The following is a 23692-nucleotide window of genomic DNA, read 5'->3' on the forward strand; positions in this document are numbered from 1 at the left end:
GGATGCTCACCCACAGGTGCAGGATTGGTAGGGAGTGGTGATGTTGGGGCCACTGGAACGTTTTTCCTTAGCGGACTTCTTTGTTTGCTTGCCCTCTCGCTTCTCTTTAGAGGCTTGCTGGGAGAACTTATCCGAAGTAGCTTCAGGCACGGAGGCAGACCGTGAAGCTCTTTGTCCAGCAGTTCTTGGTTCGTTTAGCCACTGGTGAGTATTCGGTGTGGCATTAGTGGAGACCTTGGGAGAGAGAAGCCCAAGGGACCCCTTCAGCATGAGGAGAGCCGAGGAGGCTGTTGCTTCTCCGGCTGGGGGAAGGGGATCGATATCCCCTGAGTTTGTGGGGTCTTGCTTCTGAAGTAGATATTCTGGAAGCAATGGAAGGAAATTTTCCCCCTACCGCCGAGGGGGCAGATGTATTCTGAAGGCCCGGAGGGCCCACTGTTCGTGGCACAGAATGTGGTACAACTAGTATTTGTGGTGGCGATGGTAATGTAGCTGCAGCGTATGTGGAAGTCAACTGAACGGGATGTAATTTTTCAAATTTATGTTCAGCCTCTTGGTAAATCGACGGGTCCAGGGTCTTGTTCTCCATGATTTTCCACTCCTTTTGGAGTACTGTGCAGTCTGGCGAGCAGATGGAGTGCTGCTCTCTGCGGTTGATTCAAGTGGGAGGAGGTTCACAGGGAGTATCTGGATGCAGTGGAAGTTCGCAGTCTCGACATGTGGTGTTGGCAATGCAGCGGGAAGACATGTGCCCGAATTTCCAGCACTTAAAGCACCGCATAGGGGGAGGGGCATATGGTTTAATGTTACAGTGGTAAACCACCACCTTGACCTTTTTTAGGCAATGAATCACCCTCAAAGGCCAAGATGAAGGCACCAGTAGTAATCCTGTTGTCTTTGGGTCCCTGTAAATGCGCTGGATGAAATGAACACCCCGCCATTCTAGATTGGCGTGGAGCTCATCGTCAGACTGCAAGAGGAGGTCACAATGGAAAATAATTCCCTGGACCATGTTGAGGCTTCTATGGGGAGTGACGGAGACAGGAATATCACCCAACTGGTCACAAGCGAGTAACGCCCGGGATTGGGATGGGGATGCTGTATGAATCAAGACTGTACTCTTCTCATCTTGAACATCACTGTCACTTCCCCAAACTTATCCTCAAGATGTTCAACAAAAATCTGAGAGTTCATAGGTAGAAAGGAGTCCCATCCATTCTGCTACAGACTGAATACCAAGGCAAATATGGCTTTCTTCTTTCTGTAGCTCTACGTTGCTCCCATGGTGTAGCGAGGGAGGGAAATGATTTAGGGTCATATCTGTCAGCATTGTACTCCATCTTGCCCTTCTTAAAGACTGCTCGTGCCGTATGCTCACCAGCAAGAGATGACTTAGTCCGTTTCACTGTGGGTCATCAGCCCTTATACCACTCTCTCTGATCAGGGGCTCCCCCCAAGGGCACCAGTCAGCCACAGCAAAGGGCACCTGGCATGATGGCCATTGCTGGTAGTCCTGATGCCCCAGGAAGACTAGCATATACTCCATACGTGGGGAGTTTACCACTCAGGTATCAGCAGTGCGAACCCTGGGTTGTCAGGGGGCTACTATCAAGTAGGTACATGACGGCCCCACAACAATGATCTGGTTACCATGCTGAATATTGGGCACAGAGAAATCCAATAGTCACGGGGGCAAAAGAGGACAGGAGACAACGGAAGAAGATGACATATTGCAGAAAGTGTCCTCGCAGAAATAGTTGAACTGCAGGTGGAGATGCAATGCCATGACAAGAGGTTCAGGAGATTGAATCTAAGGGAACTATGGATAACTTATGCACCAGGTAAGGTGTCCTTCCCCTTATGGCCCGCACTTCTGTAGAATTGGGGAAGTGGCAGGTGAAACCATAAAATGGGACCTGAACGTACAGGGACTAAAAGTGTGAGAATCCTTTTAGTCGCCTCTTACAACAAGCAGGGATACCTTGGGCCTAGTCTAACTCCCGAACCCGTATGAGGGTTGGACAATGGTATGAACTGGAAGAGGCAGGGTTCAATGTTTGAATTCGGGTGGTTTTGGTTGGAGGGATTGGCGGCAAAAAAAGTGCTACCATTGCAGGGAGCGGGGAAAGGAGAGTAGGTCTTTAACAAGTCTACCATAGTGAGGTTTTCACTCTGCAGGGGAGTGTGCACTGATATGAAACTTCTGGACAGATTAAAACTGTGTGTCAGACCGAGTTCGAGCCTTGGTCCGGCACACAGTTTTAAACTGCCAGGAAGTTTCAAGTCTACCATGGTTAAATTTGGGTGTAGGGCAAAAGCTGGGATTTGGTGGAGGGTTGGTAGGGAGGTTTTTTTTTTTTTTGGGGGGGGGGGGGGGTGTATGGCAAATTGGAAAGATCAGCTACAGTGTTTAGCTGGTATGAGGGGTGTGTGAGGAGCATCACTGTGGGTATGATAGGTGTTGGATAGTGGTGCCCCAAGGCAGCAGTAGATTGGATAATTTTTGGAGGTGAAGTCTGGGATGCTTCTCCAGGTGCTGGTGAGCAAGGGATTCAATTTCAGAGATGCAATGTCAAGAGTAGGGATTGCAGAGTAGCAGTAACTTGCAGAGGAAGCAGAGGTGGTTTTGGGATGCCTGTGCCATGGAGATATGTTTTTGCAGTACCAGATCTGCAAGGGCCAGGAACAGGGGGAAACTGGAAGGACGTGGATCAATGTGAAAGGAGGGATTGGATCCAGATAAAGGCTGTTTGGGGGGGATTCCATGGTTTAGGCAGCATTTGAGAAACAGGATGTGGGACTGGGTTTTGGACAGGGAAAGGGGTACTTTTCTAAACTGGTGCAGGAAGTTGGAGCAAGCATCCATTGTGGCAAGAATGGTGCAAAGGAAAAGAGAATAACACAAAAATGTGCAAAATAGGTGTTGATAGTCGTGAGAGGTGCTGGATAAGCAAAAAGACATAAAAATGCATGAAAAATAGGTAAAGACGCGCAGAAGCAGGCACCAATATACAAAAATAGGCACAAATGCATGAGAATGTGCGAAACTACATAAAACTGCACACAAATACATTAAAAACATGGGCAAATGGTACAATGAGGTATGGGTGTGTGTGTGTGTGTGTGTGTGTGTGTGTGTGTGTGTGTGTGTGTTGCAATAAGTGAAGAGATTGGGGGGAGGGTGTTTATGCCAAGGATCGAAAGTACATGTGGCAAGGGTAGGGTTGGAAAATGAAACTATAAAGCACGTCAGGATAAGGCATGAAGTGGGATCAATAGGAATAAATGTAATTAACTAACAGAGGAAAAAAAGCTGTGGCATTAGATGCTGCATCAATAATCCACGCAGTCACAAGGTCTGTGTTGTGAATGGACAGTCATTGATAAAGAGTGGCTCAGAAGTAGATGCGGCTTGCAAGGTGGTGAATAAACACACGTAAGAAGAGAAAGAATGGACACTAAGGATGTTTGGTTAGCGGAGCACTAAACTGCGCAGTTATAAGTGCAGACAGACACTAAGAAGAGTAATGCTGTAGAGAAGAGCAACAAAAGAAAACATCTCAGGGTTGTAGGGTGGAAGAAAGCTATTTAGCAATAATCAAGCAATGGAAACTCCAGGTAGGAATATCAACAATGTAGGAAAAAATACATTGCTACTTACTGTAAAGAAGACACCTCAAGCTGCATATAGGCAAAATTAAAAGACACTCAAATAAAGCTTTTGGCCACAGCCTTCATCAGTAAAGACACACACACGCGCGCACGCACTACTGCCAACTCCAGCAGCTTGGGCATGAATGCAACATCACTTGGGATGTAAACAAAAATCTGGAGGGCTTGGGAAAGGGACAGTAGTGTATGGGTGGGGACAGATAGACGAATGCTCCTTGCAACTTGACATGTCTTTTTTCTGGTAAATAGCAATCTTTCTTCTCCTACTTTTCTACCTGGAATTACTGTTGTTGGATTTTTGCTGAATGGCTTTCTTCCATTCTACAACCCTGTATGTTTTCTTTTGTTACTCTTCTCTAAAGCATTACTCTTCTTAGTGTTCATTCTCTCTCTTCTTTCCTGTGTTTATCCACTGCCTTCAAAACCACATTGTATCAACAACTGTCCACGCACAAAATAGACTTCGTGACTGTGAAGATTGTCGATGCAGTACCTAATGCCCCAGATTCTTCCCTCAGACAGTTAATTACATTCATTCCTATCAATCCCACTTCATCCCACATCCTGACGCACTTTTAGAGTTTTGTTTTTCACAGCTGCCTGTGCAATACGAACCTTTGACTCTCGAGCTAACCCATATCCCACGCCTCCTCCTTCTCCCTTCGCTCATCGAAACACACACACACACACACACACACACACACACACACACACACACACACACACACACACCTCATCATTTCTTTTCACCCATGTTTCTTTATATTTTTAAAGCATTTGTGGGTAGTTTAACTCTGTTTCACATATTGTTGTGTATTTTAACATATTTGTGAGTATTTGTGCATTTTGCGCTTGTTTCAGTGTGTCTTTACTTATCCCGCTCCTCTCACAACCATCAACACCGATTTTGCCCATTTTAGGGTCATTCCCTTTTCCTTTGCACCATTCCTGCCACAATGGATGCTTGCTGCAACTTTCTGCACCAGTTTGGAAAATTATCCGTTTTCCTGGCCAAAACCCAGTCCCACATCCTGTTTCTCAAATGCTGCCTAAACTATGGAATCACCTCAAATGGCCTTTCTATGGATCCAACTCCTCCTTTCACAGTGATCTACATCTTTCCAGATTCCGCCAGTTCCTGGCCCTTGCAGATCTGGTGCTGCAAAAACACATCTCCATGGCACAAGCATCCCAGAACCACCTCTGCTCCCTTTGCAAGATACTGCTACTCTACAATCCATACTCTATACATCACATCTCTAAAGTTGAATCCCTTGCTCACCAGCACCTGGAGGAGCATTCCTGACACCACCTCCATAAATTATCCAACCTACTGACATTCTACTGCCGTCTTGGGGCACCACTATCCAAACCTATCATACCTACAGTGTTCTTCCTCATACACCCCTCATAGCAGCTAAAGCCTGCCTAGCTTACCTTCTCAAATCGTCACATACCCCAAAACTTCCTATCAACCCTCCACCAAAATCCAGAGGCAAAACATTCCCATAACAGTGTTGTTAACCTTTCCGCCAAAACCCACAGCTCCATAGATGTTTCAGTCTTATCCAAAGGCCTCATCTTTGCCCAATACACAAAATTAAACATGGTGGACTTGTCAAAGAAGTACTCTCCTCCTGCAATGCAAGTGCTTCTTTGCCACCAACCCCTCCAACCAAAATTGCCCTAATTCCAACGCAGAACCCTACCTCTTTCAGTTTGTACCACCATGCCACCATGATCTACCCCTTGCACATAAGCACCCGCTGGCCGCCTTACCTCCAACTTAGCCTCACCACCTTTCCCCAGGTCTCTTTCTCAAAACACCAACCTAATAGTAGAAGAAAGAACAGCCAGACACAACTTCAAAATAAATCGTGACCTCATCATTCTACTTGCAGACAATGGTTCCACCACTGTTTTTAAGAATCGCAGTGACTGACTGGCAGAAGGCCTCTGCCAATTGTCTCGTAGTGACTACCTGGCAGAAGGCTACTGCCAATTGTCCGACTCCTCCACCTAAAAATTTGTCAGAGTGATCCCAGCCCACAAGCACAACACAAATTCCAATCTCTGCTGTGTTTTGTTTTGCTTTAGCTTGCAAAACACAACTGGGATCATAAGTGTCCAAACTCCAAACTCTGCTTAAAGCATTAGACCCTTCCCAGAACATCTCCCCTGAATCCATTTCCCTCCTTGACACTGTGATAGCCTGCACACCCACCTTCTACATGCTCCCCAAAATCAACAAACCCATCAATAATGGATGCCGCAATGTGGCTGGTTACTGTGCTCCTACTGAAAGAATGTTGGCACTCACTGATCAACACCTCCAACCGATTGCCTGTAATCTAGCCTCCCATGTCAGACAACAACTCTTCACAATCCCCATCCCTCTACCTCTAGATCCCTACTGGTCACTGTTGACCCACCTTCCTATACACCAACGTCCCTCACGCCCATGGTCTAACCGCTATTGAACACTACCTTTATCAATGTTCTTTAGACTCTTACCATACTGCCTCAATCTTCATACTCCTCATTAACTTTATCCTAATCCACAATTACTTCTCACGTGAAAGGAGAGTATATAAACAAATCCACAGCACAGCCATGGGCACTCGCATGGCACCGTCCTACGCCCATCTTTTTGTGGGCCATCTGTCATCTAGAGGCGGCCTTCCTAGCCTTCCAAAACACCAAACCCCTAGTCTGCTTCAGGTTCATTGATGATATCTTCAAGATCTAGACCCAGGACCAAGACACCCTATCTTCATTTCTACATAACCTCAACACCTTCTCTTCCATCTGCTTCACATGGTCCTCCTCAATCCAGCATGCCATTTTCCTAGATGTTAACCTCCTCCTCTCTGATGGTTCCATCCACACCTCTGTCCACATTAAACCAACCAACCACCAACAGCACCTGCATTCTGGCAGCTGCCACCCCTTTCACACCAAAAAATCCCTAACATATAGCATGGCTACCTGGGGTGCAGTGACAAAAACTCCCTTGATCAGTATGCTGAGTATCTCACGAAGACCTTCACTGACAGACACTATCCCCTAGAGATAGTCCGCAAACATATCTCCCATGCCATTTCTCCTCACAACCCCCAATCCTCGTATCACCCCCACAAACCAGCCACAAAGAAATATCCCCTTCACCACCCACTGCCACCCCAGACTGGAACAACTGAACCACATTCTTTGGCAGAGCTTTGATTACCAACCATCATGCTCTGAAATGAGGGACATCCTACCCAACATACTTGCCACCCCACCTAAAGTAGTGTTCTGTTGCCCACCTAACCTCCACAACAACCTAGTCAATCCCTATGCCACTCCCAGTTCCAACCCCTTGCCACAATGATCATATCCCTGTGGGAGGTCCAGTTGCAAAACTTGCTCAATCCACCCACCCAGCATTTCCTATACCAGTCCTGTCACAGGTTTATCTTAGCCCATCAGCATCCAGGGCACCTGTGAAAGCAGCCATGTCATTTATCAGCTCTGCTGCAATCATTGCGCAGCTTTTTTTTAATATTGGTATGACTACCAACCAACTGCCCACCAAACAGCCAACACCAAATTGTGGCCAAGAGCAAAGTAGACCACCCTTGGCACAATATGCAGCTGAACATAACAAACTTGAAATAATGGCTGCTTCACAACACAAACCATCTGGGTCCTTCCCTCCACCATCAGTTTTTCTGAACTGCTTTGATGGGAGTTACACTCGCAACACATTTTCTGCTCTCATGATTATCCTGGCCTCAACCTGAAGTAAAATACTGTCTCCACACCCTCCACCCAACAATTTCTACCCCCTCTGCCCTAACATCTCATCCCCATTCTCATCTACCACCCTGTTTATTTGCAGAGCTCTGCCAAAGTATCCGTCCGCCATTCCTCACTTCTCCCCTTTTTTTGTTTCTTTTTTCCCCACCTCCCTGACCCACAACCTCCTGATACTGCACTTGGAATTGACGGATTCAGAAGGGCCATATTCGTATTCAACACCAAAAATTTTGAGTCAGAAAATGGGCTTGTTTGCTGGAAGATAGTTAAGTATCCACATGGATAGTGTAATGACGTATGGGCACTACAGACAGTTAAGTTACCATATCAGACCATAACTGTCTTCACAAGTTGCAAAACGAGAGCAGTCTTATACACACACCAAAAAAAGTTTTGCATCACCATGGTCCCGGAACCTGTACAGAAAACTGGAATAGATAACATAAACATCATTTCAGTCCTTTTTATTGCTCATGAAAGCCACAAATTGCATGTTATACAAACATACAGCGAAACCTCCAGAGGTGGTGGTCCAGATTGCTGTACACAACAATACCTCTACTACCCAGAGCATGTCCTCTTGAATTGATGTATGCTTGTATTCGTCGTGGCATACTATCCACAAGTTCATCAAGGCACTGTTGATTGAGATTGTCTAACCCCTCAACAGCAATTCGGCATAGATCCCTCAGAGTAGTTGGTGGGTCACGCCGTCCATAACCAGCCCTTTTTAATCTATCCCAGGCATTTTCAAATAGGATTCATGTGTGGAGAACATGCTGACTACTCTAGTCGAACAATGTCATTACCCTAAAGGAAGTCATTCACAAGATGTACACAATGGGGGCACAAATTGTCGTCTATGAAGATGAATGTCTCACCAATACGCTGCCAATGTGGTTGCACTATTGGTCAGAGGATGGCATTCACGCATTGTACAGCCATTATGACGCCTTCCATGACCACCAGTAGCGTATGTCGCCCCACATAATACCACTCCAAAACATCAGGGCACCTCCACCCTGCTGCACTCGCTGGACAGTGTGTCTAAGGTATTCAGCCTGACCAGGTTGCCTCCAAACACGTCTCCGATGATTCAGACACACTCATCGATGAAGAGAACATGATGCCAGTCCTGAGCGGTCCATTCGATGTTGTTGGGCCCATCTGTACCGCGCTGCATCGTGTCATGGTTGCCAAGATGGACCTCGCCATGGACGTTGGGAGTGAAATAGCACAGCATGAAGCCTACTGCGCACAGCTTGAGTTGTAACATGACGTCCTGTGGCTGCACGAAAAGCATTATTCAACATGTCAACATGCTGTCGGAGTTAATCCAAGCCTAATCGGTAGGCAGCAGTCATCCACTGCAGTTGTGGCCCTTTGGCAGCTTGAAGGAGGCATGTGATTGACTGTTCCTGTCTCTCTGTATCTCCTCCATGTCCAAACAAATCACTCTGGTTCACTCCAAGACATCTAGACACTTCCTTTGTTGAGAGCCCTTCCTGGCACAAAGGAACAATGAGGATGCGATCAAACTGCAGTATTGACCATGTAGGCATGGTTGAACTACAGACAACATGAGCCGTGTACCTCCTTCCTGGTGGAATGACTGGAACTGATCAGCTGTCGGGACCCCTCCGTCTAACAGGCGCTACTCATGCAAAGTTGTTTACATCTTTGGGTGGGTTCAGCGACATCTCTGAACAGTCAAAGGGACTGTGTATGTGATACAATATCCACAGTCAACACCTATCTTCAAGAGTTCTATGAAATGGGGTGATGCAAATCTTTTTTTGGTGTGCATTTACTAAATATGGTAACCGATATCTGCTAGTAGCTCCCATATTGTTTCACATTTTCCAAAGCAATGTCTGCTCTTCAGCATATGAAACAGGTAAAATTAACAACAAAAACAATAATCAGTGTAAAGACTGAATACTAACAACTTGGACATCTTGAAAGAATTAAATTAGATTAGATTAGATTAATACTTGTTCCATAGATCATGAATACGACACTTCGTAGTGATGTGGAACGTGTCAGGTTAATAAAAGATGTCTGTACAAGATATTGCATTACACATAAGCTAGTTTTTTTTTCTTCCCTTAATTTATATCTAAAAATTCAGCCAGTGAGTAGGAGTTGTCATCTACAAATTCTTTTAATTTATTTTTAAATGTTGGTTGACTATCTGTCAGGCTTTTGATGCTGTTTGGTAGGTGACCAAAGACTTTTGTGGCAGCATAATTTACCCCTTTCTGTGCCAAAGTCAGATTTAACCCTGCATAGTGAAGATCATCCCTTCTCCTGGTGTTATAGCTATGCACACTGCTATTACTTTTGAACTGGGTTGGATTATTAACAACAAATTTCATAAGTGAATATATATACTGTGAGGATCCCTAGATCCTTGAATAGATGTCTGCAGGATGGCCGTGGGTGGGCTCCAGCAATTATTCTGATTACACGTTTTTGAGCAATTAATACTTTTCTACTCAATGATGAATTACCCCAGAATATGATGCCATACGAAAGCAGTGAATGAAAGTAGGCATAGTAAGCTAATTTACTGAGATTCTTGTCACCAAAATTTGCAATAACCCTAATAGCATACGTAGCTGAACTCAAGACGTTTCAGCAGACCATCAATGTGTTGCTTCCAGTTTCACCTCTCATCAATGGCCACACCTAAAAATTTTGCAAAATTCTCCCTTAGCTACAGACTTCTGTTCAAAGTCCATATTTATTACTGGAGTTGTGCCATTTACTGTACGGAACTGTATATACTGTGTTTTATCAAAATTTAAAAAGAGTCCGTTTGCTGAGAACCACTTATTAATTTTGTGAAAAACATCATTTACAATTACATCACTTAGTTCTTGGTTTTTGGATGTTATTACTATACTTGTATCATCAGCAAAAAGAACTAGCTTTGCATCTTCATCAATGTGGAATGGTAAGTCATTAATGTATATCAAGAACAGTAAAGGACCTAAGACCGAACCCTGTGGGACCCCGTACTTGATAGCCCCCCCAGTTTGAGGAATCAGCTGTTGTTTTAACATTACATGAATCACTTATTTCAACTTTCTGCATTCTTCCAGTTAAGTATGAATTAAATCATTTGTGCACTGCCCCCCCTCAAACCATAATGATTTAGCTTATCTAAAAGAATTCCATGATTTGCACAATCAAAGGCCTTTGAGAGATCACAAAAAATACCAATGGGTGATGTCCGGTTATTCAGAGCATTTAATATTTGATCAGTGGAAGCATATATAGCATTTTCTGTTGAAAAGCCTTTCTGAAAACCAAACGGACATTTTGTTAGTACTTTATTTTTACAAATATGGGAGGCTACTCTTGAATACGTTACTTTCTGAAAATTTTTTAATGAAGCTGTCAGAAGAGAGATTGGGCGATAGTTGTTGTCATCCGTCGTATCCCCCTTTTTATGCAATGGTTTTACAATGGCATATTTCAGTCTATCGGGGAAAACACCCTGCTCCAAAGAGCTATTACATAAGTGTCTGAGAATCCTACTTATCCGTGGGGAACAAGCTTTAAGTATCTTGCTGGAAATGCCATCAATTCCATAAGAGCTTTTACTTTTCAGTGAGTTTATTATTTTACTGATTTCAGAGGGAGTGGTTGGTGGAAATACAGTTGTTTCAAATTGCACAGGTATGGCCTCTTCTATTAGAAGCCTTGCCTCTTCTAGTGAAGCTCTAGATCCTATTTTCTCCACAACATTTAAAAAATGATTATTGAAAATAATTTCCATTTCTGATTGTTTGTTAGTACACTTGTCATTCAGTTTTATGGCACTAAAGTCTTCCTGTGTTCTCGGTTGCCCTGTTTTCCTTTCAATAATATTCCAAATTGCTTTAATTTTATTATCAGAGTTACTGATCTCAGACATGGTACACATGCTTCTGGACTTTTTAATAACTTTTCTTAGTACCACACAATAGTTTTTATAATATTGAACAATTTCAGGGTCAGTACTCCCTCTTGCTGTTAGATACAGTTCTCTTTTACGGTTGCAAGATATTCTTATTAAAGCTCCCAATTCTGTCTGCACCTGGTTCACTCTTTTTATCAAAATGTTGAAACGTGTAGTGAAACAACAGATTTACAATGATTGTATCTTGCTGGAATTATCTTTTTATCAGACTTATTTTTCTTCATTTTCAGGAAATTTCATACTAAAAAGTGACTATAACTGCTGTAATTATATCTGTGTAACAGATTCATAGTATACAGAGAGTATTCCTCCTTTTCTTCAATCCACTGATGAAGAAGATTGACAACAGATCTGAATAACAAACCTAATTTGATTTATTAGGCACTTCAGTGTAAATAATAGTTCAGGTTTTTCAGGCAGGCTATCTTCAGCAACCTAATCCATAATTTTTCCTTTCCAACCGTCCTGCTAAATATATTTGTACATCAGTCTCAAAGCATTTTAATACTATTACTTAATCCACGATGACAATGAGCGTGTCTTCTCCCTCTGAAGGACAACAATTATCAGTGATGGTCTTACTGGCATCAATGGTACCACTTAGCTAATTACTGTACACACTTCTGAAAACACCTACAATTCGACAGTGCAAACTTTGGCACAATGCCAAACAAAAACATGATGCTGTTGAAACTTGGTTGTTTGTATTTTTATTATATAAGGAAAATTTGTGACAAAGTCTACAAGAAATTCTGAGCTCTTACAGCAATAACTGTCTAGATCAGATTGTGCTTTCCTAAGTTTTTCATACCATTCCTGTTCAATGACGATTTATTCTCGAACTGCAAAAAAGTTCTACAATTTTCAATGTATTTCATTTGGTTCAGCTTCAATTTTAGTCACAGAAAATTGGTTGTAGCTACCCTCTCTTAGTTGCCTTCAAATAGGAGGAATATAAAGTATTGCTAGGAGTAGAAAAATTTCATGTAAACAATAATGCGACAAATAACAGGAAATCAGTGATTTACTAATATAATTCGACTCTATCAGATTTTACAAGTTATGAAATTTGGTATTTTCACCATTCCCATTTAGAAATGTTGTAAACATGAAGGCAATTGGTTACTAACAATGGCAACTGCTATTTGTTTAATGCTGAAATTGTGTCCTTCCCCCCCCCCCCCCCCCCCCCCCCCCCCCCACACCCACCCAAGGTTGATGTATGCATGCAAGTTTAAAATGACCATTTATTTCCAGCCTAAGGAACTAATGTCTTGATATGACATCAGCCGATAACAGTTTTATCTGCCAACAATCAAATTTCCCTACCCTTTTGTACAACAAATTCATATTTTGGAGACACCTCCAAAGTGGTGCAGAAATTAAATGGCACAGCTTCGTAGTACGCAGTATAAATATGAAAAACAACAAATACAGCAATTTAGCTTTAAAAACACTTGAGCCAAAATGGAGTCTGATTAGCTTACATCTATCAGGCAATCAGACCTCTAATTACACAGCAGATCACACTGCTATCACAACTTCACTTTGCACAATAGTAAAAATAATACTGAGTACATATTGTCGCAAACATTTTCATTGTACTGTTGTACCACAAGAAACATGTCTCTGTGATGTTATATGTTCTGTATTGTGACTGGCTGATACAAGTCAATGAAGCAGTGTTTGTTATGCTAAAATTCCATATTTGATGTTCCGAAATAGAGTTCAAATGGTGCACCACATTTAGGATCTCTCCAAAACACGCCATTTTTGCTACAGTTTGTTGTGCAAAAGCATTAAAAAATTTGATGTGCTGAGGGCAATTTGGCCTCTATGTTCAAATACAGATTCAGAGTGGCAGTTGCAAAATTATAGTGAAGTATTGAAGCTTTTGTGGCTTAATATCTCAATAGAGAACTTCAAGAGTTATGATTATAAAACTTTCAATGTTGTTTGGTTGCAGAGTTCTTTGTTCTTTAATTGATTAGATTTAAAAGATTTAACATAGAGGTTTCTTTTTCAATAATGAAAATAAATTAGATGTGCTAATATTAATCATAACAACAACTCTCTCACTCTCTCTTCTCAGTGATCACAGGCCCTGTAGACCACGCGCTGCATCAACAATCTGCTTCCACCCTGCGGAAATTTCTAATGCTGCGATGTCCTTCTCTATGTCATCTATCCACTTTGTACAAGGTCGGCCCAATGGTCTTGTTGTCTGCAGAGTTCCTTCAAATGCTTTCTAGCTGATTCTGTTGGTTTCCATTCTAGCCACATGTACAGCCCATTGCAGTCTCCTACTTTTTAATTTATGGATGATGGTGAGCTGCTTTATTAACTGATTTTGACTTCTCCATACGCCATTCTCCAACAGAGGTCCCCAGATTTTTCTCATTACTTTTCTTTCGAAAACATGCAGTTTCTCTCTTTCATTTTTTGGAAGTGTCAAGCTTTCTGAACTGTACAGTACTATGGGGCACATGATAGTGTTGTAATAAGAACAACACTGATCATTAATAATGTAACTAATAGGTATAATTCTATTTTCATCGTAATACTGAACAATAAGGGCAGCATAGTTTAGAAATAAGTTGTAAGGAACTAACACCGGCACAAAATAATACCTAAATCAGCAAATAAATAAAAAAAAATTTCATGTCTCTAAATGCAGCTTGTCCTACCAATAAGAAAATTATGATTAGTCGTAATATGACTAGAGTGTTGTTATACTCCTGGAATCACAGGTAGCATACAAAAATATTTGTGATTACCATTTCATTAAGCTTTGAAGAAATCTGGTAGCCAATCTTCACAAGAAAGGCAATTTCTGATGATCTTATTGGCTGCAGTTCTGGATCTCCTTGGTACTCTATTAAGCGCCTCTGTCTCCAATCACGGATGGAAGGACTGACAAGGGGATCCTGTAAAAGAATGTTGCTTTCACAAGTGTAGTCAAGAACACCATAGCACTATGCATTGCTGTACACAAAAATGTAAACAACTTTTTGTTAACCCTGGCAATGCCAACAGTGGAGGTGAGGTTACTTCATGCTCACCTTTTGTAAATACTGTAATCTAGTTGTGTACTTAATATTTTAAAATTCTAAAAAAACATTCATTGTTTTTAATCCACACTCCGACCAGATTCAACAACTGTTTCACTTTGTCGATTACACTTAATCCAAAAATTTAAGTCTTACCCAATATATAACAGCATCAAAACATATTTTCTGGTTTTGGATCACACAGTATTACCTCTTTAGGAAGTAGCTTTTTCAACAGTCAACAATAATAATTAACAATTTGTTTTGGTGGTTGATTATAAATTACAGCTCCCGCCTCCCCAGCCAGTATACAGTAATAAATCAAAACATTATGACCACTGCCCACTGAGATGTCCGACGCCGCCTGGTGGCGCTACGGGCATTTGAAGCGATAACAAAAGTATGTCAGTGGAGGATCATCCTAACGAACATATGGGCTGCAAATGGGGAAATCCATTGCAATAAATGAGTTTGACGAAGGGTAGTTTATTATTACACAGAGCATATGAACAAGTATCTCAAAAATGACAAAGCTGTTCGATTGCTACTATCGTGAGCAATTGCGGAAAGAGGTAGGAGGCAATGAAGCTACCACTAGGCACTAAATAGTTGGATGTCTACAACCCTTCAAGAACGTGGGGTTCAGAGGCTTGTCTGCTGTAAAGTAGGACAGATGGTGATCTGTGGAATCTATCCCAACAGATAGAGAGCTAGAAGTCAAAGGTGCAAAAATTTTCCTAATTGCAGTTTGTGGGGTGCTTGTTAATCCTCTAATACAATAAGTATATACTAAAACATTGGTATTGTAAGTTTGATCTTTTATAGTATGATTGGTTGGTTGGTTGTTTTGGGGTATAAAGGGACCAAACTACAGGGGTCATAAATCCCTTTTTCCTCAAGCAAACATGTCTCAAAGTAAAACAATTAAAAACAAATGAATTGGGGGAATTAAATGGGGAACCATATCAAAAGAGAAAATAAAAATAGTTACACAAAGGGGGAAATACACACTAAAAGGAAAGGTAGAGGGACGCAGTAAAATAACATAGCAGATGGCTTGAGCTCACAGATCACAACGATAAAAAAAAAGGATGAGCCAGCCGCTCTGCAACATACTAAAATCGCCAGCCTACATGAGAAGGTGAGCACAACATACATAGAGAAGAGACAAACAAGGCAAACAAAAAGCAAAGTAAGAGCGACGAAGATGTAAAAGGGAGGGAGGATGGAGGCCTGGGACAGAATGCCAGGTGCCCAAGCTTTGATGGTACGATAAAAAAACCCTTGCAAATGAAACAAAAAACAATTGGCCATTTAGGCATTTTCGCCCAACATTGTAGGTATAGTGCTGGGAAGGTTAAAAGTCAGCCACAGAATAGCTCAAATAAGGCAGTCCAACAAGAGGTGGATGGCAGTTATACAGGAGTCACAGCGATGCTGAGGTGGGTTCTCATGATGGAGGAGGTGACCCATGTGTTCTCCACGTATGGCCGATGTAGAGCTGGCAAAGGACAACAGAGTACCTGCGAGTGGCTCACATGGATGACCGCCATACATTCGTTGTCTCCTTGATAACACCGAGTTTGTTTGGGGTTCTGAAGGTATGCCATTCAGTATCCCAGAACGTGAACACTTTGCGGCGGAAGACCGATCAGAGAAATTTCCAGAGTTGGTTTACCAGTAGCCTGTTTGGCCAGGGTGTCAGCAAGTTCATTGCCCACTATCCTGACATGTCCTGGGGCCCAAATGAAGGTCACTGAACGTCCACAGTTCTATGGCGTAAAGAGACTCCTGGATAGTCATTACCAAATGATATCAAGGGAAGCACTAGTCAAGAGCTTGAAGGTTGCTTAAGGAGTCATTATAGATGAAGGACACACCAGTGCAGGAGCAAATATGCTCAAAGGTGCGACAGATGGCTACCAACTCTGCAGTGAAAACACTGCAGCTATCCGGCAAGGAACGTTATTCAGTATATCCAACGTGAGCATAAACGAAGCCAACAAGACCATCAGCTATTGATCCATTGGTGTAGACTATTTCTGAGCCCTGGAACTTGCCAAGAAGAGAAAGAAATTGCCGGCAAAGGGCCTCAGGTGGAACGGAACCTTTTGGGCCTTGCGATAGGTCCAGCCGAAGCGTTGCCCAAAATATGGACCATGGAGGGATATGGAAGTGGGAGCCACAGGAAAGGTGGTAGTTATAGTAAGAAAAGCAAAGTATTAACTTCATACATGCACAGTGACTCAAATATCTCACCAAGTAAAATATTATTCTTCTGCAGAAGGCTCTCTCATCAGCAGTTTGCAAAAATCCCCCAAACATTCTTCGGCTAGATACGCTGTATGAGAGTGAACAATCTCCTATAAGGAGCTGACGTGTTTCACTATTGGTGTTAAAACAAGAGCATACATAAAATCAAGACCTACTGAAGCACAGAAATGTCCCATTGTCCTTGAATGTCCCCACCAAATTGACAATCTGAGTAGTAGCTTCCAGTGTTCATGTTGCAATTCCCATAGACTGTGCAGCAAGTCTTGTTTTAGCCTTTATTTTGGACTGCGGTTGACTTTGTCAATACTTCCAATCCCAAAATAGTAAATAAAGCCTCACAACTTGCCACAACTATCCCCAAGCGAAATTCCCTAATTTCCAGACAAGTTTTAGCATTTTTCCCTGACAAATTTTGAGACCTCAAGGGTAAATAAAGACTTAAGTTGACAATCCATCTTCACAGCTACAATACAAGAAATAATAGTACCGAACAAGGAAATATCCAAATAACACTTGCAAGCAGATGGTGTTTCCTAAGGTGAGCAAAAATCTTAAGTACTAAGATCAACATTTTTTGTAATGAACCGTTTTTACATGGAGAAAGCAAGCCAAATGGAATGTGGGTTTTATTGAGTCCACTAACTTGTTTTTTCAATAAAACAAGACACATTTGGTGACAAAAATACGCATTTCCTTTGCATCACAAAATAGATTTAAAATAACTTCACTAATTTCAGAAATAACCTCAGAAAAAAATAGGCCTCGTGAAAGAAGTGTATAAGGTAAGGCAGAGGTATTACGTGACTTTTGTTTCAAGAAATATCTGAGCACATAGTGTACAAACCATCAGCAACTGCCAAAATTTTCTTCTTCTTGTCATCCATACTTTATAATATATAAGCTACTTTTGAAGAGCTAAAATGTGCTAAAATAAATAAAATGTCTATAAAACAACACACTTTGCGATGTGTTTGTGGTGAGACAGTTTCAATTACTGAAATCCATTGCCTGTGGCCTCTAGCCTGCAGAGGAACATTACAGTACCAGGTCCATGGATGATGATGATGATGATGATGATGATGATGTCGTCTTCAGTCCAGAGACTGGTTTGACATAGCTCTCCATGCTACTCTAACCTGTGCAACCTTCTTCACCTCTGAGTAATTACTCCAACCTATATCCTACTGAATCTGTTTAGTGTATTCATCTCTTGGTCTTACGATGATTTTTGCTCTCCAGGCTTCCCTCCAATTCTAAATTAGTGATCCCTTGATGCCTCAGAATATGTCCTACCAACCGACCCCTTCTTCTAGTCAAGTTGTGCCTCAAACTCCTCTTCTCCCCAATTCTATTCAATACCTCCTCATTAGTTATGTGATCTACCCATCTAATCTTCAGCATTCTTCTGTAGCACCTTGCTTCTATTCTCTTCTTGTCCAAACTATTTATCGTCCACGTTTCACTTCCATATCCTTGTTTTGCTTTTGTTGATGTTCATCTTACATCCTCCTTAGAACACATGGTCTATTCCTTTCAACTGCTCTTCTGTGATAGAATTACAATATCATCGGCAAACCTCAAAGTTTTTATTTCTTCTCCATAGATTTTAATTCCTACTCCAATTTTTTTTTTCCTTTACTGCTTGCTCGATGTATAGACTGAATAACATCAGGGATAGGCTGTCTCATGCCTTACCAACCACTGCTTCCCTTTCATGCCCCTCGACGCGTGATAACTGCCGTCTGGTTTCTGTTAAAATTGTAAATAACCCTTCGCTCCCTATATTTAACTCTTGCCACCTTCACAATTTGAAATAGAATATTCCAGTCAATATTTTCAGAAGCTTTCTCTAGAAATGCTTGAAATGTAGGTTTGCCTTTCCTTAATCTAGCGTCTAAGATAAGTCGTAGTGTCAGTATTGCCTCGCATGTTCCAACGTTTCTACGGAACCCAAGCTGACCTTCCCCAAGGTCAGCGTCTACCAGGTTTTCCGTTCACCTCTAAAGAATGTGTGTTTGTATTTTGCAGCTATGATTTATTTAACTGATAGTTCATAATTTTCACACCTGTCGACACCTGCTCTCTTTGGGATTGGAATTATTGTATTCCTCTTGAAGTCTGAGGGTATTTTGCTTGTCCTACACATCTTGCTCACCAGATAGGTGAAGTCTTGTCATGGCTGGCTGTCACAAGGCTATCAATAGTTCTGATGGAATGTTGTCTACTCCCGGGCCCTTGTTTCAACTAAGGTCTTTAAGTGCTCTGTCAAATTCTTCACGCAGTATCATATCTCCCATTTCAACTTCATTATGTCCTTTTCCACTTCCATAATATTGTCCTCAAGTACATCGCCCCTGTATAGACCATCTATATACTCCTTTCACCTTTCTGCTTACGACTGGTTTCCCTCCGAGCTCTTGATATTCATACAGATGGTTCTCTTTTTTTTCCCATAGATCTCTCTAGTTTTCCTGCAGGCAGTATTTATCTTATCCCTAGTGGTATATGCCTCTACATCCTTACATTTGTCCTCTACCCATCCTTGCACTTCCTATCAATCTCATTTCTGAGACATTTTTATTCCTTTTCCCCTGCTTCGTTTCCTGCACTGTTACATTTTCTCCTTTCATCAACTAAATTCAATATTTCTTCTGTTACCCAAGGATTTCTACTAGCCCTCGTCTTTTTAGCTACTTTATCCTCTGCTGCTTTCACAATTTCATCTCTCAAAGCTACCCATTCTTCCTCTTCTGTTCCTGCATTTGTCAACTGTTCCCTAATTCTCTATCTGAAACTCTCTACAACCTCTGGTTCCTTCAGTTTATACAGGTCTCACCTCCTTAAATTCCCGCATTTTTGCAGTTTCTTCAGTTTTAATATACAGTTCATAACTCATAAATTGTGGTCAGAGTCCGCATCTGTCCCTGGAAATGTATTACAATTTAAAACCTGGTTCCTAAGTCTCTGCCTTACCATTATATAATCTATCTGAAATCTTCCAGTGTCTCCAGGCCTCTTCCACTACAACCTTCTTTCAAGATTCTAAAACAAAGTGTTGGGTTGGGTTGTTTGGGGGAAGAGACCAAACTGCGAGGTCATCGGTCTCATCAGATTAGGGAAGGACGGGGAAGGAAGCCGGCCGTGCCCTTTCCAAGGAACCATCCCGGCATTTGCCTGGAGTGATTTAGGGAAATCAAAGAAAACCTAAATCAGGATGGCCAGACGCGGGATTGAACCGTCATCCTCCCGAATGCGAGTCCAGTGTGCTAACCACTGCGCCACCTCGCTCGGTAAACCAAGTGTTAGCTATGATTAAGTTATGCTCTGCGCAAAATTCTACCGGGCGGCTTCCTCTTTCATTCCTACGCCCAGACCATATTCACCTACATCTTTTCCTTCTCTTTCTTTCCCTACTATCTAATTCCAGTTCCCCATGACTATTAAATTCTTGTCTCCCTTAACTATCTTCAGTAATTTATTTTATCGCAGTATACATTTCTTCAATCTCTTCATCATCTGCGGAGTAGTTGGTGTGTAAACTTGTACTACAGTGGTAGGTATGGGCTTTGTGTCTGTCTTGGTTACAATAATGCGCTCATTATGCTGTTCATAGTAGATTATCTGTGCCCTTATTTTTTTTATTCATTATTTAACCTACCCCTGCATTACCCCTCTTCAGGCGGGTCCACATTGAGCGCGCCTCGCCGTGCTGCACCGTGCTGCTGCACCCTGCGCACAGCTGTAACAGAGAGGAGTGCGCCGTCCGCGCTGTTCCGAGGCATGCACTGTGTTCCAGTTGGAGCGCGCACATGGTCTGAAGATGGAGCGAGCCAGGAGCCGTCTAAACTGAGTGTGCGCAAATGCGCCACTTCCTTTGATGTAACAACAGCCGGAAAACTGTGCGGCGCGGCACGGCGCAGCACAGTACGCTCAATGTGGACCCATCTTTAGATTTTGAATTTATAGCCCGTGGTAGTCCTGTATTCACCTGCCCATTGATAAAACACAAAACTCCACTGCATTATGCCACACACAAACAGACCCGGCGTGCGGACAGGTTTATGAGATCAGATCTGATGGGCAAGACGTGCACATTAATGGGAAAGGATGGGCTTTGGATTGGCAGCCCTGATCCATTAGAGATATCTGCACAAATGGTCTACAGTTTCGGCCTGTTGCAGAAATTCACTAGTGTGGCCAGCTATTCAGGGGTCACAGACAGCATGTTGATGAAATGGGACCCCATTGATCAATCCATGCAACAGATAACTTGTGCAAATACTCTGATAATCAATAACAATGATGATAAGTGCCAACTCAGCATAAAGATGATCACTGAGCTGCAGACGAGATTTTTCCAGTGTTTTAATTTCCCTGACATGTTTGAAAGTCCGTGATATTCGCTGAATTCCAGAACCTGTGGCAACCCTGGTCTCACAGTAAGTGCAGATACTATGTATCCCTGAATAAAAAATCCTTAACGCAAAACATTACAATCACTAGTACTAGATTTGCCTGTATTCATTCAATATTATTCAGAGTGGCAGTTTTAGTAAAATGAACAATTTTAGCAAAGCTGTGATAATTTCTGTCTAAATCAGACTGGTTGAATGAGGCTTTGAAACCTGCTCCTTCCTAGCAATTGTCTACTACCTTAAATAGTTTGCACTGTAAAAATTACAAAATAGTACAACTTTAACATTTACTAAAGTGACTAATCTGCAACATTCTTGTATTGTACCTGATTACCTGATTTTGAACTAAGTGCACTTGTACACATGTTAACTCAAGTGGTACCCATTTGGGAGCGTGATTACCCATATTACCAATCCTTTTGTAGAATATTCAGAATGACTGCCTGGTGTTTATCAAGCTGTGCTTATGCACTGCAACAGCAACCACCACCTATTCTCCTCCAAGCTTATTTGAACATGGTCAATACCAGTTTGTTATGACCTGTTTATTTTCCAAGATAGGTTATTCCTTTACTTCACTTACAGAAGCTAATGTGACACACTTAACAGATGTCTTGCTCAATTTAGAAATTAATTAAATGCACTGGAATGAAGTGAATAAATCAATGAGTATATAATCAATAAAGATGCAATGGTGTGAAGTGATGTCAGTCTAAAACATCCAAATATGCTGCAGTTGCAATTGAAAATTTCATGTTACTGCATCTTCAATGAGTCCATTCTCACTGACCAAATGAATTTCAGTGCATTTAATTCATTTCATGGATGGGTAAGCCACAGTCCTCCACCAACTTCATTCCCCCAGTGGTGCTATTTTCATATATGCCAAGAGAGATCCTCTACTAACATTGTTCAGAAATTATAAGTACACACATCAGTAACAAAGGTAGTCCGAGTCTGGCCTGGAGGTGCACTCAAGATAGCCTAATTGTTAAGGTAACTGTCCACGATAAGAAGGAATTTTCAGTTGTCACTGTAAGTTTATTACTCCTCTATTTTCTTAAACCACAACTAGTTTCAAGCACTTTATACCTATCTTCCAATAGTTTACACTCAATGTAAAATTTTGAAACAAATTATACGAGGGCGGAGCCAAAAGAAACCAGATTGTTGTCATAAAAAATTTATTGATGAACCTTTTTACAAAATTACTTCAGTCACCTTCAAAATACTCTCCATTACATGCGAGTCAAGTCTCTTTTCCCACTGTTGGAAGCATGTTTGAACTCTTGAAGTTTGATATTATCCAGTGCCTTTTGCGAAGCTGTTTTTACCACCTCCACATCGTCATAACACCCCCCTTTTGGTGTTTTTTCATTCATGGCAATAGGGAAAAGTCGCATGGGCTAGGTCCGGCGAATACGGAGCGTGGAGATCAACAGACCACCTCTGAGATGCTAAATAGTGGGTCACTCGTAAGGCCGCGTATGCTGGAGCGTTGTCGTGATGCAGAAACCAGTCACCTGATCGCCAAAGTTCTGGGCGTTTCCTCCTCACATCCTCTCGCAGACGCCTTAAAATATCCAAGTAAAAGTGCTGGTTAACAGTCTGGCCAGGGGGTACGAATTCCCGATGCACAATTCCATGAACATCAAAAAAGACAATGATCATCGTCTTCACATTTGACCTCACTTGCCTTGCTTTTTTTGGTCTGGGAGAGTTGGGAGTCCTCCACTGGCTTGATGCTTGCTTGGTTTCTGGGTCATACCTGTAGCACCTATTCTCATCCCCTGTAATGATTTTGCTCAAGAAGTTTGGATCACATGCAATCTTTGTTTTCAAGTCATGACACACATTCATGCGCATGGTTTTTTGCTCCTGTGTGAGAAGGCATGGAACAAATTTAGCAGCAACACGTCTCATGTGCAAATCCTCACTCAAAATTCACTGGCACAAGCTCCAACTGATTCCTGTCTCTGCTGAAATTTGGTCGATCGTTTGGCGATGATCCTTGTTGATCTTTTGGCAGACCTTTTCAGTGTTGTCCTCATTTTGCGATGCTGAAGGGCGTCCAGAACGAGCTTGGTCTTCAACACACTTCTCTCCACGTTTAAAGCACCCAAACCACTCGAAAACCTAAGTGCGGCTCATAGCGTACTCCTGGAAAGCTTCCTGAAGCATTTGGTGTGTCTCTGTTGCAGTTTTTTTAAGCAGGAAACAAAATTTCACACACACTCTTTGTTCTTTTAAAGTTGCCATAACAACTTCGCAGAGGTAACCCGCCAACAGTCAGAGAAACACAATAACACACTTGCACATTCAGCTCTACACTGACGCCATCTGCACAGCTGTTTCATGAAGGTCTCTAGTAATACCATCTAGCGAGAGAACCCTGCACTATGTCTACGAGTGGCAGCACGCTCGGAGTCCAGTTTCTTTTGGGTCTCCCCTTGTACATGCTTTTGTCATGTACATACTCTATTAGAAAAGTAAACTGCCTCTTTCTAATA

At 42.1% G+C, this 23692-nt stretch overlaps 1 protein-coding gene across 1 annotated transcript in view; it reads right to left on the reverse strand.

The window, feature by feature from the left end:
• LOC126349411 (sphingomyelin phosphodiesterase 4) overlaps positions 1 to 23692 on the reverse strand; it is a 169548-nt gene that overhangs the window by 31186 nt on the left and 114670 nt on the right. Inside the window, exon 11 of the mRNA XM_050002427.1 lies at positions 14221 to 14370. Coding sequence (XP_049858384.1) covers positions 14221 to 14370 — 150 coding nt within the window. The remainder of the gene's footprint in view (positions 1 to 14220; positions 14371 to 23692) is intronic.

The sequence above is a fragment of the Schistocerca gregaria genome, chromosome 1, assembly GCF_023897955.1.
Source record: "Schistocerca gregaria isolate iqSchGreg1 chromosome 1, iqSchGreg1.2, whole genome shotgun sequence".
In the NCBI taxonomy this organism is placed as follows: Eukaryota; Metazoa; Arthropoda; class Insecta; order Orthoptera; family Acrididae; genus Schistocerca; species Schistocerca gregaria.